This window comes from Chinchilla lanigera, unplaced genomic scaffold (genome assembly GCF_000276665.1).
Source record: "Chinchilla lanigera isolate Chin_1 unplaced genomic scaffold, ChiLan1.0 scaffold00110, whole genome shotgun sequence".
Classification (NCBI taxonomy): domain Eukaryota; kingdom Metazoa; phylum Chordata; class Mammalia; order Rodentia; family Chinchillidae; genus Chinchilla; species Chinchilla lanigera.
The window spans coordinates 5,131,038-5,159,035 of NW_004955511.1; the positions used below are offsets into that span (position 1 = coordinate 5,131,038).

Here is a 27,998-nt window from a genome sequence, read left to right on the forward strand (position 1 = left end):
AGGAAACAGAAGACCTGGTACATCCTAAGCAGGCAGGTGAACCTTGGAGATGACATGGCCACAAGGCCAGCTTCAGCCTATAGTTGTTTAGTGTAAAGCCCTGCATGACTTTTCAGACATTTGAGGACTGCTGCTGACAATTCCGTGCACAGCCCAATTACTGTCCTCTGTACATGGATGGTCAGCACAAGAAACAGGGACTGGTGCAGAACAAGGGTTAGAAGGTTCCATGGTATGAAGGCAGGTTCTCGTTGCTCAGCTTTAATTGTTGAGTGAATGTGCTTTGCAACATCAGTGACAGGAAAGGTTCTGTCACCCTGTGGAATGGGCCTGGCAGAGAACCTATGACTTGAGATCCAGCTTATGTCTTCCCAGGGAATAACTCGGGAAGGGAACATACCAGTTGATGTATTCAGTATTCTGTTCTGGTGTATAAGACGAACATAAATCATCTGCAAGTGGCTGTCCCATGTTCACAATAACTGTCCTGAGGATAAAAATCAAAGCTTTGGTTTTGTTACAGGAAGCCAACCCCACAGATAGGTAATCACTTGTGACCTGTGTGGGAGGGAGCTGTGTGAGCGTGAGGAGTTCCTTTTGGACCTGCCAGGCTTAACATTTTAACTGAATGTATTAGTAAATGTCTATAATTCCTAGTAAAACAGAAAGTTTCAGTTATGCATGGTGACACATACATGTAATCACAGCACCCTGGGAGGGTGAAGCAGGAGGATTGCCACTGTGAACCTAGCTTGGACATTAGTCACTTAGCACAACTCTGTCTCAATACAAAAAAATAAAAATTCCTGGAGGTACAGCTCAATTAGAAGACCCATATATCAACACTTTGTACCAAAAAAAAATGCAAATACCTCTTTGTAATCACTGTAAACATTTTATTTTCTGTTTATTAAACATTTTGGGGATAGGACAGGAAAGTGAGTAGCAGCAGTCCATGTGTCTCTGGCATCTGTTCAGAGAGCAATGTGTGAAACACAGGGGGTTTTTTTGTAAGAAATGGTTTATAAATTGTAATAAATTTGCAGGACAAAACTAAATAAATGAATGAATCTGACAACAGTTTGCCGGTTCAAAGTTCAGGTGAGAATTGTGATCTAAACATTCAGTTTTTTAATCTCAAACACAACAATTTAGGAGGTAGATGGTGTCACAAGAGTACATGAACAAAAGAACTGTGAATGAAGGAGGGAATTGGGTTAGAGAGGTTAACTGCAATATGTAGAAATTGGGAAGATTAAGAAGAAGCAGCAAGAGGAGCTGAAAATGGACTGGAAGAGCAGTGGGTGTGGTGCCCAGGTCAGGTTAGAGCAGAGTTTCTGTCAGAGCAGAAGAGCATTATCAGTGTGGACAGTCATGCTTAATCCACCAAAAATGCACGATAAATATTACTCTCCGGTCAGCAATCCAGAGCAGCCTGTGACCTAGTTAGCATTTGAAACATTTCTTTGTGAATTTTTGCTGTGAAGCTAACTGCAACCAGCTTCAACTCCCAGAGGCTGTAGCCCGTGGCTCCCTCCAGGGCAGCCTCGGAGCAAGGTGGCTCCCTGGTAAAAGCTGTAGGTGCTGTCAGGACCCCAGCACTACTGCACCTCTGTCATGACACCCGCCCCACTCTGACCCGTGGTGGAGATGTCCCGCTGCTGTGAGTCCTGTGCCAAGCCCTGACTGTGCTGGGGTAACTGCCCATCCTCTCACAGAGCCCTGTAGAAAGCCATCCTCAGCCATGCTGCCTGAATCCCATTGGTTTGTCTCATGTTAACAGGTGACAGGGGACACAGAGGTAGATGGGGGCACACATACATCATTCTTCACAAGTAGTGCTGGACCAACCAAGTAGGTTCAGTGTACAACGGAAAGTGAGACGGAACCCACAACTCACCTATGGCGCTCACTGGACAGTCCCCCGTGAATGACTCATTTACAGAGAATATATAGACATATACACTATGTGTCACTGAAAAGGAGGCATTTTTCTCTCTTGAAACATGTGTGAAACTTGAGGATATTGAGTGAACTATACCAGACACAGAAAGATAAATACTGCATGATGCTAACTAAAAGCAGAGCTTTGTAAAAAATGCCAACACATGAAAATAGACAAAGAAAGCTGACTACACAGGCTGGAGAAAAAGAAAAAGGGGGAGAACTGGATCACCAACCTCCCAGCAGAAGATGAGTAAGCATGACACACAGCTTTCAGCTTGGCATCGAGAACAACGCTGCCTCAGGCACAGATGAGACGTAATGCAGAGCTTATCTGGTTTTTCCACAAAAGAAATGCAAAGATAACAAACTGTGAAGCAACAAGTGAAGGCTGTGAATGAGCGGAATGGTGATAAAAATTTCACAGTGTCTATGTATTTCAAAATGTCTTTTTGTCCTCCATAAATATATGCAGTATTTATATGTTCCTTATATGTTACTAAAAATAGAAAGTCAAGCATGGCAGATTTCATGAGGCATTATACTGCAATTCTTATATTCAGGTTTTAAGTAAGACACAAAGTTGCATTAAAGTGGCATTCTAAAACAGTCTATGTAAAATATATTTTAATAAAACCCTAACAGGAGGGAAATATAAAGAAATCACTTTCTAGAGTATAATTGTAGTATATAAAATATCACCACGCTAGTATTAACATTTGGCACCTTTAGCAACACCAACAAATTCTTTTTTGAATAACACACAAAAGGGCAAAAGCTACTAACAGGAACTTTCCACAAGAGGACATGCAAATAACAAGGAAAGTTGAGAAAAATAATGAGCTTTCATATTCAGAGAAGTGTAATTAAGACACAGTGTGATTCGGCTACGTACCAGTCATGGAATCTAATAATTTCAGGCACTGGTTAATACATAGGTCACGGCAAAGCATTAGTCACATTTTTAAGGCTGAATAATCACACTGGAAAACAAAGTAGCTGAATAATCACACTGGAAAACAACGAATGTTTTCACACGAGGTCATACCTGCGGACGCAGCACGGGGCTAGGGAGGCCGAGAGGCCGAGGTGACCAGTGCCGCGGTAAGGCCTCAGGGTGTCTCCGAACCCTGCAGGGAGCAAAGCGCAGGACCAGAGACGGTGCTCCTCCTGTGTCATTCTGCAGAGCTGGCTTTCTGTGCGCCACCCGCTGGTCATCTTAGCTCATGCAAATCCCCTCGCATGCCGGACACACACACACACACACACACACACACACACACACACACACCTGGTGAATGATTACCAGGAGTGAGCACCTGCAACCATCCCATCCCCACCTGTCTCCCTCAACTCTCTGAGTCCCCAGGCTCAGCCCTGCGGCTCCCTGCACTGTCTCCCACTCCTGGAGTCTCTGCACCACTCAACTAATAAAAAGGAGGCTCGTTCAGGAAGGCCGTCCTGACCATTCTGTGTGAAGCCATACCTGAGCCAAGTTGCAGCACTTCCGATCCTTTTCAACGTCCAAAGTCTTTCTGTAGCTTTCTTTGGACTCTAATATAACAAAAACATACTTGTTTAAAGTACTGTTTGTCAGTTTCCCAGATACATGTCAAAGAAAGGTGACTGCACACTTTATTTTATTTTATTCAATGTTTTATTCCCAGAGGAGGTGTACGTGATACACAGGGAACCCTTAAAAAGCCCTTGCATAGGAAATAAATCAACAATCACTGTGGCCAGTGGTCCAGAGGATGTCCTGAACCCTCGACAGAATCAGTCTCAAACACCTGAGCAATGCAGGCTGGCACAGCCCTAATTCCACTCTGAATTCTTGTGGGGCACTTTCTGCTGCATGTCAGACAGAAATCAGTGCTAGAGGGAAGGGAGGGATCTCTGTGGCAAAGAAGGATGTAATCCATGTGTCTCCTTCACAGAAATTTTAGGACATTAAAATAACCCAGAATTCTCTACACTTACAAATCACCACAGTCCTCACATGACAGGAGGAGGAGAGACAGTAGGGGCAAAGTCCTGAGAGATGAGGGCCCTGATCCCATTAATGAGGAGGAGCTCAGAGTGTAATCCACTCCTGACAGCCTCACTGCAGCAGACTGCACGGGAGGTTAAATGTCAGCATGTATATTTAATAAACAGGCACAAACATTTTCTTGGCTTATAACAATATATGAAAACAGTTTGATGGTTTATTTGTAAATTTACATCCGGCCCCATAAAATTATAACCTTCAATAGTGGAAAGACGTTGTTTTTCTTACACAGCAGTACTGTGTAGTGTGCTTAAAATACTGTAGTATCTGTCTCAATATGGACACTTTATGATGCGTTGGATAACATGATAAATTAGGCTACATAAGACCTGTATGTGTCTACATATTCATGTGTATGTTTAAAAAGTTTGAGGCACAATATAAGACAGTATGAGTAGTTGTTGTACTTATGGTATATTATATCAAATTATCACAAGTAGTCTTTGAATCAGATGTTATATTACCCTTTATTCTGTTGGGAAATGTGCAGTAAAGAATTTTATAGTGTGTCTATGGTTCTACAAGGAGAAAATGAGAAAGATGAGGTTTTCTAGGTGAAAACGCAGGGTGGATTGATTAGAAAGTCTGCATTCTTTATCAAATTTCTATAGTTTCTGACACCAATATTCATTCTTTTTACTGAGAATGAGAAGTAGGTATCATCTGAATGTACTATTTTCTTGATGTATTTAATTTTGATTTGTTCTTTGATAAAAACATATATGTATATTTAATGAATATTTAGAAACTATACATTTTAAAATCTCACATAATACATTGGATATGAATGTGAGTAAGACATAATCCTGGTCTTCAGAAAATAACAGAGGAAAGAGAGAAAGTGAGATAGATAGAGCAAAAGAGAAAGACACAGGCAGGAAAAGTATATGAGTTCACTCTGACCCACACGTACTTACCCTCGGTGGCTCACACACATACAAGGACTGCCTGGGTTATCCATTGTAGATTTATGGGAAAGAGAAAGGAGGAGAGGGGAATTTATACATCTAAATTTCAGAGGGAAAAGATATTCTGTCCCAAAAGATGGGAAAAAGAAAAGAGGTCAAACAGAAGACTTCACCCAGGGAAGTAGACATGTCGTCTGAGGGAAGGCTCCTTTCAGGAATATTATTTCACTCATTTCTTTTCAAAGATTCTGTGCCAATTTCCCCTTATATAAAAGCCTGAGAATGAATGAAAAACACTCAAGTGCTATTGACCAATTAAATCCATGATTTATTTATTTAATATCTGTCATTCTGTTAGTGAGTTGAAAGATTTGCAACCTTCCTGGTTATACTGAGAATATGACTCTGAATTTATACACAAACAACTAAAATAAATCACAGTCAGATCCTGTTCGTTTCCCAGGTGGGGTTCCCACACTGAACTCAGGGTAGATTTTTCCCATCACTTTTTCAGGAGTTCTTGGTGCCATCACACCTCCTCCCGTTGTGCGAAAGGTGCTGTTTGCGTTGTGTGAGGATCTGATGATACAACTAACATAACCTGTGAAGTCAATCACAGTGCCATAGGTGAGTGGCCAGATAATCCCAGGGTGTCCCTCTCCTACTTAATATCACCATTGCTCCTTCTTCTCTGAACTCAATCCCAGCACCAATCTGCCAGATTTCTCAACCATTCCTTAGATCTGGCTGACTAGGACACACGTTAGTGACAGATGTTGGTCTGAGATACCATGGTGGAATACTATAAACTGGCCTTGCTTTATAGTAGATTAATTTTTCTTGTAAATGTCTAACCAAGGTGTTATGAAAATTGCAGAGCTTTTCTTCTGCACCAGGTTGCTCGTGCTGGTGACAACATTCTCATGGTTTTCTGGTCATGATTACAGCACAACAAAAACCACTCTGACCCAGCATGGCAGGAATTATCATGAAACTAAGGAAAATTCTTCCACAAACTTAGTGAGATGGCGTAGGTGGGGGTAGCGATGGACCCCGAACCTCATGAAGACTCCAGCATTGAGCACACCAAGGACACCACTCTGTGGGCTCACAGAGCACAGTGGGCGTCACCCGGCTCTAGCACTGCTGTGGAGCAGACAGGACCAAGACACAAATGTTAAGCTGTGGAAATTATGAAGGTTTGTGCCTCCAAGCCCAAATACGCACCCAATTAAAAGAAAAGTCCTCCCTAAATGAAATTTCAAATTCCAGTAGTTTCTGACAGACTCACAGTTATTGAGTCTGGTACGGCAAAATTCACTTTTAGAATAAAGAGATCTGGTGCATCTCTCTGTTCTTCCGTGAGGAGACCTTGTAGGTCTGTGATAGGCGGTGCTTCCTTGGAGTCCCCAAAAGCAGGCAGAGAGATACCAAGTGCTTAAATGAACACCAAACAACTGCATTGCACCATGATCTCATTTTTATATTTAACTGTGTGTGAGTTTTCTCTGTCCCCTAGGCCCTCAGATAATGAAGCCATGACACCTCATTCTGGAACTAGCCATACTTGGAGGGTCCCTAGCAATATTCTTCCTACAGCCTTTTTCTTGGTCTCTTTCCATTTCTCTCTCTCTCCCTCCCTCTCTCTCTCGCTCTCTCGCTCTTTCTCTTTCTGTCACCTCTCTGTCTCTGTGTGTCCGGCTCTCTCTATGTGTCTGTCTGTGTGTCTGTGTGTCTCTCTGTCTGTCTGTCTGTCTGTCTCTCTCTCTCTCTCTCTCTCTCTCTCTCTCTCTTGCTCTTCCTCTTTCTGTCATCTCTCTGTCTCTGTGTGTCTGGCTGTCTCTGTGTATCTGTCTGTGTGTCTGTCTCTCTCTCTCTCGCGCGCGCGCGCGCTCTCTCTCTCTCCACCTTCCTGCCCTTTAGCCAAGAGGATCTTTTTTGCAGACCTCTAGTAAGACCATGGGCAGGTGTACAAGCTGACAGGAAGTCTAATCGCTGGCATTTCTTTGGGAGCCCAGGCAAGGCTGGCAGTATAGGGTAAAAGAGTAACACTTGGGCTGGGGATTTAGCTCAGCGGCAAAAGCGCCTGCCTGGCAGGCGCAAGGTCGTGAGTTCGGTTCCCGGTACCGGAGAAAAAAACCAAAAAAAAACCAAAAAACCAAAAAGAGTAACACTTGGCACTGTCTGGGGACCTCCCTGTGTCCACTGGTCTGAACTCAGAAGGGATGAACTTTGCAGTGCTGAAGATGGGGAAACAAATTTCCTTCAGCCATTCAGATAGGCAGAAATCTCCTGATGCTAATCCCCATATTCTTGTGACTGTCTCTTTTTGAGTGTAGATGGACTGGTGGATGTGATGGAGTGTCTTTCCTGGGGGTAGCTTTCTGGCTTTGAGTGTATAAAAAAGACATCATTCTTGGTGAATCTGACACAATCATGTGACATCTATGAAAGTGCCTGAAAGAACTTGAGATGTTTGCTGTCCTGCTGTCCCCCAAGAGGACGTACTTGGTCATGAGTTCCCCACCTGAGAGGGGATGGTTTCTACCACACAGCATGGAGGAGAACCAGGAGCTTCAGACAGGGCCGTAGCCCTGCCAGCTGCATGTGTTCAGCTGTGTGACCCTGAACAGGGGAAGCAGCACAGCTGTGCCCATGAGCCATGGAAAGTGAGAGACTGCAAGCATTTGTTTTGCATAATTAATTACGTAGAAACAGAAAACCACTAGATATGCATTCAAAGGATGACTAGTGCTTACTTCACAGCAGGTTATTCGGCATCCAAAGTGAGAGAGGACTACAGCAATGAACAATTCCAGCACACTTAAAGTGAGCACAATTCCATCCAGACCCTAAAAAAATTCAATAGAGTAGATTTAATTGCCTATTTTCATGTCCCCCAGTGTGCAACCATAACTCTTCTACCCCCACTGATCCAGCGGCCAAAATTTCAAGAAATTTCATGACTACACTTGTGTGTGATAATCTGGAGAATAAACAAATGAGTCTGCCTTCTAACGAGGGCAAATGTGCAAAATACTAAGATACAGATGAGACACAGAGAACTTTCCAAGGGCAGGATATTGCAGCTGAAAATGCCGCAAGAACATCCCAAGATGTGCAGGAGGAGAGTAAGCTACTCGGCACACGGAGTTAGTGCTCAGGACAGTCTTCCTTCACCTTTAGAGAAACTTGTGTCTCCACTGGGCTCCAACACAAAGCCCAGCGGCCATATAGAGACTGACACTGCCTTCCATTTTAGATGAGAAAACAATGCGTACTGATCAGTGTTACCCATTAAACGTGCAACTGGGGCCCAAGTGCCCAACACAGTTACTACTCCACAGGTGGCACTCTGCTGCTATGAGCTTTCTTCTCCACTGGGCTCACAACTTCTAGAGGAGGAAGAACTATGGATAAGAAGTGGGCCTGACTCCAAGTAACACACTGTTCTACTTCTCAGTCACGTCCAGCTTCCCCAAGTGAATCGCATTGCAAAGTTGATGAGTGACTTGGACGGAGCCAGGGCTCCCCACACTCACTTGTACCACAGCCCCCCAGGAAGGAAGCGGCACTCACCAGAAAAACGGTGCGCATCAGGGAACATTCTGAATACGGGCATGAAGAAAGGAAGAGGCTGAAGCTACTGATAGTTATGCCCACAATCGCAAACACAGCGCTGGTGATGTTCAAGCCTACAGAGACTTGGACCTAAAAAGGAAACAAAATCAGGTACAAAATTCAGCAGGTGTTCAAATATACCTGTCGTCATTTGAAGCCCTCCATTTTCTTCCCAACACATTTCATCCTTTTGATTTTGATCCTGTCTAGTCTCCCAACATGCCTCTTAAAGTAGACATTTCAAGTCTAATCTCTTCTCAGACAAAAATATGATCTTAATCCCCAGCTAAACTCCTTCAGGCGATGCCTATGAGCACAAGAGATACAAGATGAGTCTAGAAGGATGACAAAGTGCTCTGCACTTTTGCTGGGGTCATCTCGTCCTCTCCTACCAGGCTCTGCCGCAGGCCCTGATCACTCATCATTTTCCAAAGACTTGTGTCCCTTATGACTCCACAGCTTTTGTCCATTATGTCTTTAAGTTGTGCATTTCCTTCTGTCCGACGTCTTCTCAGGGTGAAATAAGTTTTTACAAGGTCAAATATTGCTCAGAAAAGTGTGTTTGGTGTGGATATTCACAAAGGATGTGCTAATGTGTTTGCAGTTGAGGGAGCTGCTAGGAAGACAGACACTGACCAGGTTTAGAAAGGCCTGATTGATTAGGCTATAGTGTTCTACACTGTTTTAGGCAAGGGTGACTTCCATATGTTTAGACACTAAAGTATTTCTGGAGACCTGGGCTTCTGCTTTCATTGGTTTCCTAAAAGACATATTCTTCACTGTGATACGCTAGATTTGTTTCTTTATAAGTAGAACTCATCTGGAAACTCAAAATCTTTTCTGGAGGAAGTTAGAATAATATTTTTATCAATCAGTCAATAAACATAGGTTACTCATTACTTGATGTCATTGACTGACTCTGCTTGACATTTCTTGTCTAGAATTTCTGTATGTGCATGAAGACCCTCTCACTCACTATCTGTCTAAAATATGGGGCACCATTTCAGTCACCATCTCATTATCTAATGATTGGAGTACAATCATTGAAAGACAGATTCTTCAACATAATAAACCACTCTTGCATTTTTAAAATCATGGAAATGAGCTCTGCGTTATATTCTGCCAGAAAGCATGTCTTATTAAACCCTTTACCTTCTGATAAAAAATAAAATACAAGAAAACATTGCTCACCAAACGTCTTACGACCTTTATTCCTGCTGCAAGTGTGAAAGATCCTGAACAAATAAACTAGAAATGAGAGGAAAAAAATCAGATGAAAATTTTAAACAATTATTACTCATCACATTTAGTAATATTTCCTTAAATTAAATAGAGTTGTTAAGCAGATAAATAACTTAAAAGGAACACAAATGTTTGCAGATAATTATCTGATTTTCAAAGAAAAACAGAAGAATTCTACTAGATGGATCCATGGGAGAACATACAAGTTTTTCTAAACATACCTAATAGCCAGGTACTAAATTTATTAAAGAGTACAGAGAAAGTTTCCTACAATCCTAAAAGGAAATAATGCTAATGCAGTACAACAATGGATAAGATATTCAAACAAATGAGCCAAACACTTTTCTCACTTCAGGCAGCTATTAAAAGTTCTAAGTGAAATAACGGATAAAAAGTTTCCATGCCTTGTTAGACAATGATAATTTAGCAGTTCATTTGTCCTCAACATTGAGCAAGAATTCTCCACTGAGCTGAAACAGGTAGAGTCAGTTTTATTGGACACACTGCCTTATGGAGTTCATCTGCTTGACTCTACTTTCCAGACTTGATTTTAGAAAGTTTGAAAATCATGCCTTCATCCAAAATAACCAAATTAATGAAACAACTCAATACATTCCCTCTTTAACAAAATTCTAAACATCAAAGCATATAGATGACCCATGTAAATGCAATCACTCCCACCCCCCAGAAACCAAGTAAGTATAAAAAGCACCCACCAACCTATCTTACGTAAATCATAAATGTGTGGCATTTTCTTTCCAGTAGTGCTGTGATTTGGGTCTTGAGTGACCCACAAAAGGTCGTGTGTTAAAGATTCATCCTCAGCCCAAAACTATTAGGAAGTAGTGGGACTTTTAAGAGGCAGTGCCTCATGAGAGGAAATTGGGGATTCCTTCAGGAGGATTGAGGGGGCCTAGCTCCCTAGCTCTCTCTGCTTTCCTCACCATGAGTGGAGTAGTGTTGTGTGGCTGGGCCAGGTGCTCTGCCACACTGAGCTCCTCACCACAGACCCAAGCAAGGAACCCAAGGCTCAGGGACTGGAACCTCCAATACTGTGAGGGAGAGAGCCCTGTTTGCTTTACCCATTGCTTATATCCTGTATTTGCTATAGTGATGGAAAGCTGACTACTACAAATGTTAAAATGTGTTTAATATTAAAATACTATTACAATGCATGACATTCAAAGAATGAAGGAAAAAATTGCAAGCTAATGTCTATTCTTAATTACAACACTGAGAAGACATTGGATACAATTAAAAATTACTCTTGACCTAAAGTGATTGATAAAAAATGAACAATTTTATTTTCCCTACCATGATAGAACATCTGTCTCAATCTAATGTTCTTTATCACATTCATTGGAAAAATACTAGGAACACCTCATTAATATTAAAATCAAGACAAGGAAGTAGACTATTACATAAAAAATCCTAATTAAATTGACCAAAATATTTAAAAAATTAAATTTAATAGTTAAAATTACTTTTTTTGTTTTGTTTTGTTTTTTTCCAGTACTAGGAATCAAACTCAGGACCTTGTGCTTGCCAGGCAGGTGCTGTGCCACTGAGCTAAATCCCCAGCCCCTAAAATTACTTTTTTAATTCATATTTTTTATTTTAAAGAAAATAAAAACTACTAAAAAAAATAGAAATGATACAGAATTTCAAACAAGATTATATGAATTCAACAATGATTATTATACTGCATATTGTTGTCTTCAAAGTAGTTGTCCAGATTACTAAATATAAGTATGCAAATTTGGTCCAAAAATATTAAGCATTAACTATCCTTTTCAATAAGCCAATAGAAATTAGTATTACAATTATCTTAGCTATCATATATATATATATACATTTTTCCCTTCCTTCTTTCTCTTCTCTCCCTCATCCCAGTTGTTCTTCCTTTTTGAGCAGTTTTTTTCCCTTTCATAATATATATTATAGCTTTCAGATTTTATTTACTCCTGTTTTTTGGGTTTTTTTGTTGTTTTGGAGGTTTTTTTTGGTTTTTTTCCAGTACCGGGAATTGAACTCAAGACCTTGCGCTTGCCAGGCAGGCGCTGTGCTGCTGAGCTAAGCCCCCAGCCCCTTATTTACTCTTTCAGGTTCTTAAACTAGGAAGACAATATGATCATTTTACACATGCAGGTCTGATTTATTTCACTTACAAGTATGGTCTCTAGTTACATCCATTTACCTATAAAAGACTCAAGTTTATCTTTCTTTATAGCTGAGTAATACTCCATTGTATTAAAATATCACATCTTTTTATCCATTCCTCAGTTGATGGGCATTTGGGCTGTTTCCAAGATTTAGCTATGACAAGTTTCACTACTCTAAACATGGGTGCACATATATCACTGTGGTATGATGTTTTCAGTTCTTCTGGAAAAATACCCAGAAGGAGTCTAATCCTAGTTTTTTGAAGACTCTCCATGAATATAATTTGTATTGTAAACATCCAAGATTATCACGAAAAACTACTGTAAGCTATTACAAATTCATTAAGATACATGGGAGAAAATTATGTAAAATTTATATATATATATGTATATATATATATAAATTACAAATTATGTTTTCCGTGTTAAAAGATGGAATTAAGTTAGAAATACATTTATCCACCAAAAAATATGCAAAGCATTTGAGGGGAGAAAAGTGAAGAATGTGGAAGATTTACACGGTAAAACTTATCAGTATTCTAAAGTAAACAAAGGAAAATTTGAAAGCAGACTACTGTGGCAATAATTTTGGAAGATTCCCATTCAGGACATGTAGCTATGCTAGAGACTGAAGAAGCCAAAAATAAGAGACACTGACCACTGGTTCTTAGCATTTGTCCCTGAGGCACTTTACGCTGTGGTTGAGACACGGCTGACAGGGTGATGGTACTGCACCAAAATACACCAGATAATTAAAGGTGGAAGTGCGAAAAGCCAGAAACAGCCTGGTGATGACTAGAGTGTCAGAGCACAGCTCCTGCATTCCCATGGTCCACCAAACATGCTCAGAAGTCAGGAACTACCTTCGCTGGTTTCCAATGTGGTTTGAAAAGGAAATGCAAATGGAAGCAGAACACTAGACTGATTAGGTGTATGCAGTTCTGAAAAATGATCTTCGGAGTCCTGGTTCCAAGGTCACGTCAGTAGCTCCTCCCACTCCTAACTTCCTCTTTCATACAGAGAGGATAAGGGGTCCTCTCTCAGAAAATTTTCATTTTTGGTTGAAATGGAACTGCACATATAAAACCCATAGTAGGGTCCCTGGACCATTGTAAGAGTTTAAAAAGAAAGCTATGGGTGGATTAGATTATTGCACATTAGGTATGTAAAGCACATTGCAACTTGCAAAGGTTGACCAGCATTTCCCGTTCTGTTTTACTCTGAAGAGGAGCAGGAATTTAAAGACCAGGACTCTAGTTAAACTCTAAATTATCTCATGCTCCAAATTCAAACCCCAATCCAAAGATGGAGTTTTAATTTAGATCTACATTTTTCCTCATGTCAGTAGATGCAATTTCATATTTTGTACTCCATTTCCACCCTAAACTTAAAGGAAAACTATCATGGGAGAAGATGTTTCTAAACTTTCTTAAATTATTTTAATTTAAATTAAAGTAATCCTTTGAAACAAAATTTATCCAGTAGTAGTTCTATCTTTGCCGATAACCTTGCAGAGAGTTGACCAGCTACACTGTACCAACTGCCTGCGTGTCAGTTCTGTCTCCTCTCTCTTGTTAAAGCTTTATTTTCTTCATTCTCCTGCGATCTTCTCAGCAGGATACACTTCATACAGGACAGCACTGTGACTGGTGGACATCAAAACGGCAAGACCATTACCTCTGCTGTGCTTGATTTGGGAATTTGTCTATCAGACACCAGTGAGCAAGGGCAGGTGTCAACACCCAGAGGTGCTCTGCCAGCTTCCTTATGAGGGCCTACCTCACTGAGTTACCCGACTCTGGGGAGGACTTGTCCCTGGGCCTCTTAGGAGGGAATCAAAGCTGTCAGTGGGGAGGTCATCCCGGTTCCTGTCTAGGACAACATGGTGCTACAATACAAAGAACTGGCACATACTAAATAACTAATTTGCCTAACTTCCAATGAGTTTTATTGTTATTTCCACGGTAAGCATGAGAAGGCAAGTCAAATGATAGTTAAATAGCACTATATGGCAAAATTAGGAAAAGTTTCATGATGTCATCTGCAATCGCATGAGGAGCGCTACTCACCATGATGGATCCCCAAATTGTGTACCACGCATCCACTGACATGGGCCCCACAGAACGATAAGACAGCAAGGAGTTCTCTGTAACAGGATGCAGACTGGCTTGACTCATGACTACTCCCACACTGAGGTTTACCAGGCCAACCATGATCTGCACGACCTAAGAAATGATAAGGAAGTAAAAACAAGCAATCTACCTCCAAAATTGTGTCCATGATTTGTCCCCCCATGCCACAAAGTTACCTCATTCTCTGTGCTTTTACTCAGTCTGGTAAAGTTATAGATATTCACTTGTCTTGTTTTTTCACATAAAGGACTAATGCGCGAACTAATTTGCCTAATTATCCCTCAGAATACGGTATATGACACTGCCCCAGTAATATCAAGGTTAAGAGTCTGCTAACTGCCCAGAGGGGCTTACATGATACCCATACTTAAGTATGCACCCCTTTGCAGGCACTCAGACTAGGGTCAACCAGGAATTAGGGAGCAATTCTTCCAGCAAGTCCTATTAACCTGAAAAAAAACTTTAGATGTGGAGAAGGGTGGGGGAGCCACTTGGACATTCAATTGTTCTGAGACCTGAAGAAAGAATGTAAGGTTAAAAGTAGGGAATTAGGGCTGGGGATATAGCTCAGTGGCACAGCACCTGCCTGTCAAGCGCAAGGTTGTGAGTTCAATTCCTGGTACCGGAGAAAAACCAAGGAAAAAAAAGAAAGAAAAAGTAGGGAATTAGTGGATAAATATCACCATGACATCAGAAAGGACACAAGGAAAATGAAACTGAATTATCAAAAATGCTGAAAGTGAAGAATAGAGAATTGGATGCAAAAGGTAAAAGGAGAAAATACCCATAATCAATTATATAAATTTTCATTGAAGAAACTAGGAAAAGCAGAGCAATTAAATCCATGTACATAAAAACTCTACATAGAGTAAGAAATAGATGATCTTAAAGGAATAGATGATCTTTATAACCCTTAGAAAACTGAACCTAACAACATATGAAATAATCTATGTGCTATGAAAAAGTGATATTTACTTAAATTATGTAAAATGGGTCCATCACATTGAAAGGCTGAAGAAAAATCTTGTGTTCCTAACAACCGACAAAGAAAAATCATTGGAAAAAAAACAACTCCCATTCATTATAAAATTCCAAAAGTGAATAGTGATAAACTTCCTCAGATTAATAAAGGAAATCACCAAAACAAAGTCATAACTACCTTTAATGCTAAAAGTGAGAAACTATACCTTCCCCTACAAGAACAGGACCAAGACAAGATGTGCCTTCTCACCACCTCTATGTTGTACCAGAAGTCCTCTCTGAGCCAAGCACAAAGGAATAAGACCTATACGGATTGTTGTGGAGGAAATAGCACTGCCTTTTTATCTATGTAACCATGTCTGAAGGAAAAGTTTAAAAATTCAGAAACTAAAACCTGAGTATATATATCATGGTTGTAGGATACAAATTTAATGAAAAGGTGTGAATTACTTCCTCCGTACTTGCAATAAGTGAAAACTGAAACTAAAAACAAGATAGTGTTGAAATTAGCAGTCCTGGAAAAATTACACACCAAAATATTGATCTTTTGCTTTGGTTGTGTATAAAACTAACAAAATATACACAAAAATCTATAAAGAAAACTGTAACCTCTGATGAGTTAGATCAAAGATCTAAATAAATAGAGACACTATTCCATAGACATGAATAGAAAGGGTTGATAGTGGCATTTTGTCAGTTTGTCCCACTTCCACCCACAGGTTATAAGCAGTCTCAGTCAAAATCCAACAAATTATCTTGTGGCTACAAAACACGGTTTTTAATCACTGGGCATGGTGGCGCATGCCTGTAATCCCAGGACTTGGGAGGCTGAGGCAGCAGAATTTTTGCTAGTTCAAGACCAGCCTGGACTACAAAGTGAGTGTTCAAGGCCAACCTGAACTGCACAGGGAGACTCTGTCTCAAAAAGACCAAAAGAAAAGCAGTTTTTAATATTTATAAGGAGAATTTAAAAGTCAAGATAGCAAATATAGTACTAAAGAAAAAAGTAGATGATAGGTAGAGAACTGGGGATAAAAACAATCTCAGGCCATAATACAAACCTATAGTTATGAAGAACAATAGCAGTGGCAAAGAGCTCAACTGAATAGAACAGGGGTCTCAGAAATGCACACAGAGATGGGGCCAACTGACCTTTGGCAAAGGATAAAGGGCAATACAATCAACAAAAATTATGATTAACAAGGTGGGCATCCATATGAAAAAACTGAGTTTGGACAGATGTTTTATCATTCATGATAATTATCTCAAAATGAATCACACAAGTAATCAGAACTATGGAATTCCTCAAAACCATAGTTGAAACACACAACTTTGGGTTTGGTGATACCTGTTGCAATACTGTATTACAGGTGTGAATGTAAAAAAGAGAATGGCTAAACTGAATTTCATTAAAATTGTTTTCTTTGCAAAAATATGTGAGTCACTAAAGATGTACACATGAAGCACTTTGCACCTGGACTGTAGATCTGGCCATCCAGACAGGTCAGCAGGGGACTGTAGAGACGGAGCATGGTATGACTTGGAGCGGGGGTGGTCAGGGCCTTGTAGTCCAGGCTGTAAGCAAACTTTCTGTGCTGTTCCCAGCATTCCTTAGCCCTGTACTCTAGCCTATCAGCTCAGCTGTCCCCAGCGCTATCAGCTCAAGTGGAACATAACCTCGCTTGAACTATCTTCTGAGCTCCTTTCTCACAGAATGCCTTTGTTTCTCATTAGGTAAAGAACGCCTTTGTTCTCATGAGGCATGCCCTTAATAAACAGAGTGGCCACCACCTCTGTCCTCCTGTCATAGGTCTTCTTTCCTTTCATGCGACACAAGTCATCAGAGATCAATGACATCATCTCCAGTACTGAGTGGAGAACCCCGATATTAATTAGGAAACTACACATAAGCACATTCAAATAAGCCAGGCATGGTTTGGACTCACTGTGTCTCTCAAACCTTGAGGTGCTGGGACCTTGGTCCCCACAGTGTTGCTGAGGTGGGAACCTCTAAGAAGCACAGCCTCACGGGCAGCAGTGAAGTGCTATGAGCCCCACTTGGGAGGGGCTCGTGCTGGCCTCAAGTGTGCTAAGTCTCACAAGTTCAGGTTATAACTGTGGCAGAAAATGCTCCCCCCAGCGAGTACACTCCTGTTGCTTAGGTGACAGTTCCTGTTGTAGTTCCCCGGATTACAGGCATGTGTAGTTCCAGTTACTTCTGTCTCCTAGAAATGACTGGTCGCTGTGATGCGTATTCTAAGAACCAATCAAAGACAGCCAAGTACTCTACCTTGTGCCTTCCCTTTGCAGCCTCATAAAATTCTCCCTCCCTGAGCCTTTGAGGCCCGACATTTTTATAAGGATTGATTCCTTGTCAGTGCCCATCTGACATGAAATAAATCTGCCTCCAATTCCTGAGTGTCGTTTCAGTGTTTCTGTTGCCGTTGCATAACCACGGTGACCCCACGGGCTCACTTTCACATGGCCATTTCCCTTTCTCCCTGTCAGGTGTGGGGTGGCCAAGGGAGGTCATCACTGGGATGCGGCTCCATGCCCTGGGACTCTCAAGCCACCACAACTGTGAGCCCTGTGAAGGTGCTTCCTTTATGAGTGATGAAGCCCCAGGTGTTTGTGCTGCCCTGAAATGCACTATAAAGCATCACACCATCAGCCGTCACGCTGACTCAAATGAGTTGAAAATTGATGTCCACATAAAACCTGCACAGAGATATTTATAACAGCTTTATTTACAGCTGCCAACATTTAGAAGCAACTGAGATGCCTTCCAGATTAATAAGCGGTGGGCTCTGGGACAGTGGAGTGTTAACCAGTGCTGAGGACAAATGAGACACCAAGCATTTGAAAGGATGATGAGAAAGCAATGCAGGTCAAGTGAAGGAAAGCTATCTAAAGAGGCTAAATGATGTCTAACTCTACATCTACACGTTTCCGGCACAGGCAGACGATAGGGAGGGTAAAATACAGGTGTTTTCAGGAGGCAGAGGGGAGAGCAGAATGAGTGGGAGAGCGGGGAGGATCGCAGGGCAGTGAAGTTACTCTCACAAGGGAGACGTGTCGCTCATCAAACGCATCGAGTGAAGGGTGAGCCTGGCTCTGCACTCTTCACTGAGGCGATGGAGCTGTGTCCCGGGGTCCAGCAGGTGTCACAGCGCGCACTGTGGCAGGGAGGTGCACAAGCAGGACCAGCGCTGGTTAGTGTGCAGGGACACAGGACAGGTCTGTAACTTCCTCCCCATTTTGCTCAAAATATAAAATGTTCCTAAAATAGTAAAGTCTACTTAAAAATAAACCTGAAAATGCGAGTGCAAGCAACATGAAATATATTCATATTCTATGGGAAATACCTGCATATTCCAAAGCTTACCAAAAACATAGAATAGCCATGACAAAAATGCAGGGTCCACCAATGGTTGCTGCCCGGTGCATCTTGGGTAGCATGAACTACTGTGTTCGCGTCCGTCGCCTGCCTTGCGCTGTGGTCTTTAGAGCCTCCATTTCCCTTAGGCACAAGAGCCAGAGACTCTAGAAGCGACTGAGCGGAGGAAGATGTTTCCCTCTGAGGAGCAGCTAAGTGGGGACACAGAGGGATTCGGGAACAGCATGGGTCCCTGGCTGAGAGGCAGGCTTGTCAAGGGTGCCAGCCGTGCACACATAACCTTTTCCTTGGTTCTTCTTTCTTTTTCTCTCTTTGGGGGCAGTGAACTGGGGATTGAGTACACGGCCTCTGCAGTGAACCAGGAACTGAGTACACGGCCTCTGTACTGAGCTACATCTTATTCCCTCCCCCTTTCTGAAACAAAGTCTCACTAATTTTCTCACCCTGGGTTCTGGCTTGTGACTTTCCTGCCTCAGCCTCCCAGAATGCTGGGATTACAGGCATGTGCCACTATGCCCAGTTTAAGTATTTGCTGCTCTTCCAAAGTGAGGTTAAAATTAATTATCCTCGATGACCCACAATATTGACTAGATCTCAAATTTCTATGTTTTAAACTGGATCCCTGGTGTGATAGAACATAAGATCAATTTTCAATGAATGAGTCCTGAGAGTCAGACCCTGACGACTCCCGTATGGGTCTGTGGGTTCTGCAGTCTGCGACACAGTGCCGGGCCCCAGGCTGACCAGGTGTGAGCTCACAACAGCATTGCTCTCCTCTCAGATGCACGGTGGACTCACCCCTAGGACCTTGGGCTGCACCTTCAGGAACATCACCCTCTTCCCCGTCCAGAGTTTCGAGTGTGTGTTCAGAGTTTCGAGTTTCTCCAGTTGCAGCAAGGCAGGTCCAGCTCCCTGAGTGCTCAGCTGCACTCTTTGCTCATTCGCCATGGCAGCAAAAACAGTGCTGGAAGAAGAAATGCAACTTAAGGTGAGGTCGTAGAGGAACTCGAAATTTAGAGGCAAGTTTCTAAGGGCAAACTCTGGACTATGTTCCCTCCCTACACTGTCATCACTATTGGAGGGTGGGCAAGTACACAGAAAAACACATTACTCAGAGAGAGAACAGGAGAATATCAAAACGCCATGTGATAATAACATTTATTAAAGAGGAGAATATTTCTATGGTATTTACTAAATAGGTGGAGCCACACAAACAGGGAAATGCCTTCCAGTTCATTTCCAAGTGTGTTCAGGTTTTTTCCTCTGTCCCTATCATTCCCTAGTCCCTTGACAACAGTCATCTCCCACACTGGAGGATCATTTTAATATCAGCAGTAAACAAGGAAATACTATGTCCATCGACAGATTGCATAATGCTTCATGGCCCCCTCTTTGTGTTCAAGGCACAGGAACATTCTCAGAGCTGGAATCCTTTCCTGTTCATACTGAGTGTCACTCACTGAGTGTCACTTATGTCATCTAGGGTTTTTCTTCTGTACCTGGGACTCTTTGGGTAGAATTTATGGCTCTCAGTCCCACCACTGGAACCACAATTTTTTGGTCCTAACACACTGCTTTATATCATGACTTACCAATATGTAGCAAAAATACATAAAAGTATTGCATGATAAACTTTTGCAACTTTTTGTTCAGTATAATAACACAAATCTGTGTATAGTTTTAAGCCTCAGGAACTTTCTGGGTACCGAGGTGAATTTATATTCCAATTTTCAAGTTGTATTTTCATTATGTTCACAGAAGTGAAGTCACTCAAACCCAGAGTATATAAGGGGTTCTTACCAGCCAGCAGTGAAAAACTGAATAACACAATTCAAAACGGGCAGCTAACTTAATAAGGATTCCACGGGAATGGCTAGGTACGTGGAGATACGCTGTACGTAACTTGTAACTTAAAGAAGTGCTAGTAAAAACCACATGAGATACCGCTTCACACCCCTGAGGACAGAAGAAATCAGTAAAAGCAGTAAACAAGGGAGAGGAAGATGTATACAGAAGCCTTGAATGTGGATGTCAGGTTGTAAACTAAGGCAGCCAGCCTGGCAGTTCTGAAAAATGCCAAGGACAGGCCCCCTCGATGCTTTCCCAGGTATGCACAATCACAGTTAGAACACAGGTCCACACAAAAACACACAAGTGGAGTTTTTCAGCATGATTATCCACAACAGCCAAAACGTGGTATGTTAGGCAGTTTCCCCTGGCCGACACCCTCCACTTAAAGGACAAGAGGTGCAACTTGGCCCAGGGCTTCAGGGCATTCGCTCTGCAGTCAGCTGGCTTGGAGGCAGAAACGCTGTGCTGGAGGGAATGGCACGACAGGGGTATTCAGCTCATGGTGACCAGAAGCAGAATGGGGATCAGCACAGGTAGCAAGCCTCAGTAACCACTTACAGCACTGAGATCTGACCTCCTTGACCCGCCTACCACAGCAGGTGTTTGCTTTCCCCAAACCGATCAGGCTGACCACCATAAGCAGAAACAACCCAAAGGGCCATCAGCAAATGAGGGGGTAACTACAGACAAAATCATTCCTCTGTTTCCCAGACCTGTGCCAGGAATCTTCTTAAAGGAAGGTGCTCTTGAACTACGCCACCTAAATTGAAAGTTCTGCTCTGCCAATCTGTTACTCAGGAGAACTGAGTTAGCCTTTTGGCATGTTGCTCAGTTGACATGGTGTTCTGTATCTCTCTGAAGAGGGTCACGCTCTCTGCCTCCAGTGGGAATTTAGTGAGGAGATAATGGGTGTGAAACACTGGGCCCAGCACATGTCATACGATGAATGCCAACTGTACATTAATAATATTATTATTCATACCACTTCCCACTTTCCAACACTAAATACTGTCCTAGTCACTTTTCTCATTGCTGAGACAAAATACCAGACACACAAAGTTAAAGAGAAAAGATTTATTTGGCTCACAGTTTGCACATTTTCAGCCCATAATCGACTGGCTCCAAGGCAGGGTGGCACATGGCAGAGGGACATCACAGAGGAGAAACCATCCATGGCAGGCAGGAGATAGCAAAGCAAGCCAGGGCCAAGACAAGTCTCTTTCTTCCCTGCTATTGTATCCAGGGTGCCTGAATTAGGGTGGTGCCAAATCAATTTGCAGACTGATTTAGTAATCACCCATCCTAATCCCAGCGCCCTTAATCCTAGCATTGCACCATGAATCAGTCTCAGACTCCAGATCCAGCCACCTCTGAAAAAGCCACATATGACTGCATGAGGCTTAGGGGTGGGGACATCTAGGCACAAACCATAACAGATATAAAGCGTGAACATTCTCCACCTCATCCTGCCATCCAGGATGTACCAAAGATGGACTTTATTCCTGGCATTCTCCTGCAACTCCTTCCTCCTGACTTGGGGGCAGTGAGGAAGCCAGGGAGAGGGCCTCAGGGCTACATGCCTCGTAATATTCGTGCTGCCAGGTGGTCTGTGCTTGAATCTTCTATTTTGAAGCTCCTCTCTATGGTTGGTTATAAAAGTCAGATTTGCCCTCATTTTTTACTTCTTTGTTCGTTCATTTTAGTAATACGGAATGGTAAGGTCTGTTTTTAGTAATGCGTGCATGGATTTAACATGTCTTGATAATACTCAGTCACCTCACCCACCTCTCCTTTTCTTCCTTTCTCCTCCAGAGACCCTTCGCAATCTAAAAATGTCTGCATTCTAGCTTCCTGTCATCTCTCATTTATTTATTTATACATCTACTAATTTATTTCCCTTTTGGTCTCACAAGAGAACACAACCCATACTTAGCTTTCTGAGTCTGGCTTGTTTCAGTTCCATCCATTTCCCAACAAATGACCCGATTTTGTTCTTCCCTCTGACAATAACACTGCACTGTTGCTCCCACCACACATTCCCTGTCCATTCTTCCGTGGATGGGCATCTTGCCTGTCTTACAGATACTGTACACTGTACCATTATAAACAGGTGTCATGCTCTGTCTTTGCCCGAGTGCTATAAGCTTAATGCAAGACCACCTAGATGCAGCCTGAGAGCCCTTCACCTGTACCCTGAACCCCTGTTAGGGTAAAGTTTGTGAGGTGAGTTGCACTCATTTTGGGGTATCACACAACTGAGCACTGCAGTATTAGATTTCCACTAACTCTACTGGAGATGACACCACTGCCTGAAGCCACCTAAAGGGCTGCGCAGTTCTCCAGCAAATGTCACCTGACCCTAACTCCCCACTGCCTCAGAGAAAGTTGCCACGCACTGTCTTTCTCTGTCCTCCGAAAAAGATGCCTATTGTATCTTTACGATTAAATGGAAGGTTAAGCGTTCCTGCAAAAAAAGAATTGAAAAGACATGAGTTGCAGGACTTTCTCATCAGCAACTTCTCTGAACATTTTCAGAATGCAGAACATTTGGTGACCTACAGATATGGCAGCCCTTGTGTCAGAAAAGCAGACCACCAAAATCAGGGGCTGTGCTGAAGGGGTAACCACCCCAGCTGGTGCTTATCTGCTATTCTTCCCCCAGATTTCCACCAAGCCTGTGCCTTTAACCTCAGAGTAAAATAATCTTTGTTGGCCATAGCCATTATCTTCTTTGGTTTCTCTGCTTCCAAATGATTATTTTTCTTTGCTCCAAACATTTGTGCTCCTCACTGACCTTTGTGAGTGAAACACAGTAAACTTGGTTACAATGACTTCATCAAATACCATTGGTGTTCTTCCGTCTTGAGCCTCTCTAGGGAAAGGGTAACTGTCTCCAGGAGAAAGGGTACACACCAGGACTGCCTTCCAGCGTCCTTTGTGATTCTCCGTAAGTCAGATCCCAGACACTCAAGGCTGGTGTTATGTCTTTCTAAGAAACTCTGGCCGTAAGTGCACGGAGCTGCCTCCCACCTTCACAACACAGGGATCCATGTGCTTTTTGACCAGGACAAGTAAACTGCTCAGGAGCAGAGCATTTGCTATCCTGGGCCTAGTGCTCCAATTACCCAATATTGCTTAAACCAGTTTCAGAGGATATTAAACAGTCATGGATTATCTGTTCTGCAGATGCAAGTCTGGAGAAAGGGAACACAGAACATGGAAGAAGAAATGGCAGTAGGTGCATGAAATAATTATCAGAAGTTTAAACTGTTACAGATTTTTAATAGCCATGGGATTTGAAAGTCAGGAGTAACTGTGGGAAAAGAGAAGGGAAAGAAGGGGAAATTTTGTATATATGTGTGTACAGGATAGCTAACATAGTTGTACCACTGTCTTCTATTACTTTGCTGAAAGAAACTGTCAATGAGTCCTTGATTGATCAATATTGCATGTCTCTATCTGTTTTCATGAGAAACCACTTTGAAGATATCAATATGTAATACAAGAAGCATTGTTCATTTCCTACCACTTTGTTTGTAACTCTGTATTGTCTGTACTGTTCTTTTGCTATTTTGTAAAAGGTTGTCTGTCTGTCAATGTTTTCCTCCTTTTATTTTTTTTTAAAAAAAAGAAGTCAGGAGTAACTAATGAAAACCTTGCACAGCACCCAGCTTTGACCCTTAGCAGGCCTTGGCCTACCCAGGTCCCAGGGCAGGAAGCCCTGTTCCTCAGAGGCCCTTAAATGTACACACAAGGTACACCCAACTCACCACAAACTAACACCAGCTTGGGCCAGAGGAAGTGGCCTCCTCTCATTCATCCCATCCCCAGATACTCCAGAACCAGGAAATGCAAACCCTGCAGACCAGAAGCCCAGGATGGTGGATCCCTCAGCTGGCTCGCTCCTGCTCTCTGTCTGATGGGGCCAGGCTCTGGAAAGAAGCCTCAGACGCTGCGTCAGATGCAAGTGCTCTCCCCCAGGCCAAAGTCACTCATTTTCTGTCTGCTTTCTCCCGTTAACCGTCTCTCTCAGTGCAAAGGATGTGGTAAGAATCCTCTGAGAAACAAAGCTAAGTGGTTTCCAAATGATGTTGGAAGTGTTCACACACAATTTAATGACATTTAGGAGAGTGTGAAAAGCCACTTTCACAGCTTCACCTGTTTCCAGGTTACCCTCCTCCTCCTAGGTCTGCTGGGAATTTAAATGTGCTGTTTACACAAAATCTCGTGGTTTGGCTTTCATCAGAAGACCATTCCTTACGGTGAGTAATGTCACCGTGTTGGCTGCCTAGCGGTGAGGAACACAACACCATTCTAAGTCAAGGAAGCAGCTGGTGTCTGGGAAATTGCCTGGTCTTTTATTAAGACATAATCCACAGCAGTCATTGACAGTATCCCCTTGTTATTTTCCCAAAGATAAAATTTCTCATTCTAAGTGAAAAGAAAATCTTAACTTGGCGGGGGAATACATGATTCTGTTTGCCATTGCTATAACAGAGTATGTCATCTTGGACATTTGTAAAGGACAGAGGATGTGGGATGTAGCTCGCGTGTTTGGAGTTCCAAAGCAGGACTCCAGCGCGGTGCAGACTTCCGGCGCTCTCTCAGCGGGGAAGAGGGGATAACTGTGGGAGTGTGTGCAAGTTTGAGACCGCAGCAATGGGGTGGGAGGAACCGGGCTTTCTCTGCTTACAACAACCGATTTTAGGGGCTGGGGATTTAGCTCAGCGGCACAGCACCTGCCTGGCAAGAGCAAGGTCGTGAGTTCGATTCCTGGTACTGGGGAAAAAAAAAAAACCGATTTCCATGAGGACCACCCAGGGTCACAAGGACACCACCGCACCCTCCTCTGAGTGCTGCGCCCCAGGGCCCTAACCTCCTGCCCCCCACACGAGAGCTCTGAGGACAATCAGTGTGCACACCTCACTCCACATTCTCTTAGAGAAACATCACCCTGCAGCGGGCAACGTCCTGTTGAGATCACAGAAGAGAAGTGAGGTTTGAAGTTCTGGCAGCACTGCAGGGAACTGGTACATCCTCAGGAGAACTCCGCCGTGTGGGGCTGAGGCAGCTTTACACTGACGGTTAATGAACACGGTCCGCCCTCAGAACACAGGGACGAAGGCAAGCTGCCCAGCGCAGAGGACGAGACCCGGCCGGGACAGCCTCTCCGCAGAGACCCTGCACCCCTGGAAGGGCCCTGCCCGGGGGGAACCAGCGCAGATCCGCGGAGAGACCCGGCCTCCCGGCAGCGCCGGCTGCAGACCCTCGGGGAGGGCCGGGCGCCTCGTTTTTTCTTTTGCACAGAACCAGAAGAGGCCGATCGGATCTGGGAGGGAGGGAGAGACGGCCGCCAAGAGGGCGGTGTAGAGCAGCGTGGCCTGGTTCGGACCCGGGGCAGATGCCAGCGCTGCTTCCAAAATAACGAGATCCAGCTGCGTGGTGGTCCACGGGGACACCAGCGGGGGGACCCAGATGTCCTGCGACCTCGCGAGAGGCAGAAGTGGACAGGAGGAAACGGCTTCGGCGCCGGGGACTCCTTCCCCCGCGTCCGCGTGGGAGACGAGCGCACAGGCGGAGGAGGTGGGAACGGAGTTAGAGACCCCTCCATCTCCCTGTGTGTGCGCGTGCTATTTTGGGTACTGGTATCGAGGCAGATTTAATAATTCAAGTTGTGCTGCTCTGTCGTAACTGCAGAGGATGTGTCTGAAGAAGAAAAACTTTTGCTGAAAGCAGAAAACAAAGAAACTGGCAGCAGACCGTCTCAGCGTGCCATCACATGCATTAGCTTTGACTTAAATTCGTGAGAAGGACCAAGAAATTGAGCCTGTGAAATAGACGGTCACAGTGTCTACATGAAAGATGTCAGCCTCCAAGGCCAAAGTTTGTCTCCGCAACACTGCTTTGAAAGACAAACTGAGTCACTGGAAGTAATCACCTCCCCCCAGATCAGTCTCAGGTATCTTTCTTCGTACACGTTTGCAGTGCATGCTTACTTTGGTACACGTACATAAAATATCTTAACTCCTTTGAACATTCTGTTCCCTCCCTGGGCCCTCCTTCTCTTAATCCCCGTCCCCTCTGAGAAGAATCCACCTCTCTGCTTCCTGTGATCTGCCTCTTATTCGGCTCTTTATTTGTAGGTTGGTTTTTTCATATAGAAGCCACGCGATATCTAAGCTGGTGGGTCTGATTTATTCTACTTAACATTATGGTCTCAAGGTGCATCCATTTTCATACACATGACACGAGTTTATCTTTATGGCAGAGTAGTACTCCATTGTGCGTGAATACTTTATCTTTTTTATCCACTCCTCTGTTACTGGGCATATAACAGTGGTGCAGCTGCTGTAAATATGGGTGTGTACGTGTGAGAGGCAGAGCTACTCCACCCGGTGTCTTTCTGAACTTCGTGACCCAATAACCTTCCAACATGAACACTTCAAAGAATGATAAATGCAGTATTTTCTGTCCCAATCCTACCTGAGACATCCTGTTGCTCCTTAGCTAGACTTCTTGTGATTTCCTTTGTATAAATACACGGTCATTCTTCTTTTATCACTGACTACTCACAGTTCATATTGTACCATTTCACATAAGAAAGATACAACCATTTTACACACCACATTTGCAACGATGTCTCCTGCTTTGGTCTTTAATTCTTCAATCCTATATGTCTTTTCTGGTGTGTTTTAGATACATGTAAATTACAAACTACTGCATGCCATAAAATGTTAGGTTTTGCTTAGCAGTCAGTTGTCATTTACCACATTAAGAAAAGAAAGTAAGATATCTTGTCTTTTTTATCTGATAGGTTCAAGCTATCTATTTTCAGTTCTCTTTAGGCCAGAAGCTTCCCTTTAGTATCTCTCTCAGTGCAGAAGAGCGACAGATAAGTTGCTAGGGTTTTTTTTTTTTTTCTCTCTCATACTGGGGAATGAATCCAAAAGTGCTCTACCACTGAGCTACATCCCAATTCTTTTTATATTTTAATTTTGAGACAGGGTCCCTCTGGTTTTGAATTTATAGTCATTCTGCTTCCATTTCCCAAATAGCAACAAGGTGGGAATACTGAAGTTCAGACTGAATACTGCAGCACAGGAATTTGCATTTCAGTAGTCCCCTCCCTCTTCAATTAGTATCTTCATAAGTATGTTTCATCCTGGGAAACTGGTCCACATACATATCTCATCTTGATCCTTTCTACTTCCCCTTGTCTTCCGCATGTGTATAGTCTGCCCCACCCCCTTCCCACCTCCAGAGTCCACTTTCCCGATTTCATCCGTTATTTTGCTTTATAAATATGTATCCTTTGAGTTTCTTATATCAAAAGAATCATGTAATAGTTAATTTTCTGTGTGTGATTTACTTCACTTAGCTTATGGACTCACAGCACATCCATTTTCCTACAAAAGACTCAACTTGATCCTTTTTTAAGGCTAAATAGCACTCAATTGTGTAACACACTATATTTCCTTTGCCAGTTCACCTGTTGATGGGTATAGAGGCCGCTTCCAAGATTGGCTGGTATTTATTGTGCTGCTATAAACATGGGTAGACATGTATCACTGTAACATAATGTCTTTTAACTCTTTTAGGAAGATATCAAGAACAGGTATAGCAGGGTCAAATGGAATCTCTATTTTTAGTCTTCTGAGAAAGCTAGATACTGATTTTCATAGTGATGGTTCTGGTTTATAAATGCCCACC

At 42.9% G+C, this 27,998-nt stretch overlaps 2 protein-coding genes across 5 annotated transcripts in view; one reads left to right on the forward strand and one right to left on the reverse strand.

The window, feature by feature from the left end:
- Positions 1–5,207: 5,207 nt before the first annotated feature.
- LOC102023178 (membrane-spanning 4-domains subfamily A member 4A-like) overlaps positions 5,208–27,998 on the reverse strand; it is a 28,962-nt gene continuing 6,171 nt past the window's right edge. For both annotated transcript variants that reach the window (XM_005408091.2, XM_005408090.2), the window contains exons 2-7: positions 19,236–19,401; positions 13,997–14,152; positions 9,715–9,771; positions 8,482–8,613; positions 7,662–7,754; positions 5,208–5,503 (exon numbers count right to left, since the gene is read on the reverse strand). In XM_005408091.2, the coding sequence (XP_005408148.1) occupies positions 5,432–5,503; positions 7,662–7,754; positions 8,482–8,613; positions 9,715–9,771; positions 13,997–14,152; positions 19,236–19,385 (660 nt within the window). In that variant the 5' untranslated portion in view covers positions 19,386–19,401 and the 3' untranslated portion in view covers positions 5,208–5,431. The remainder of the gene's footprint in view (positions 5,504–7,661; positions 7,755–8,481; positions 8,614–9,714; positions 9,772–13,996; positions 14,153–19,235; positions 19,402–27,998) is intronic.
- Positions 23,861–27,998, forward strand: part of LOC102022414 (membrane-spanning 4-domains subfamily A member 4A) — a 28,525-nt gene continuing 24,387 nt past the window's right edge. For 2 of the 3 annotated variants that reach the window (XM_013506507.1, XM_005408087.2), the window contains exon 1: positions 23,861–26,247. The gene's annotated coding sequence lies outside the window, so the exon portion shown is untranslated. The remainder of the gene's footprint in view (positions 26,248–27,998) is intronic. The other variant, XM_005408088.2, reaches the window with a different exon arrangement.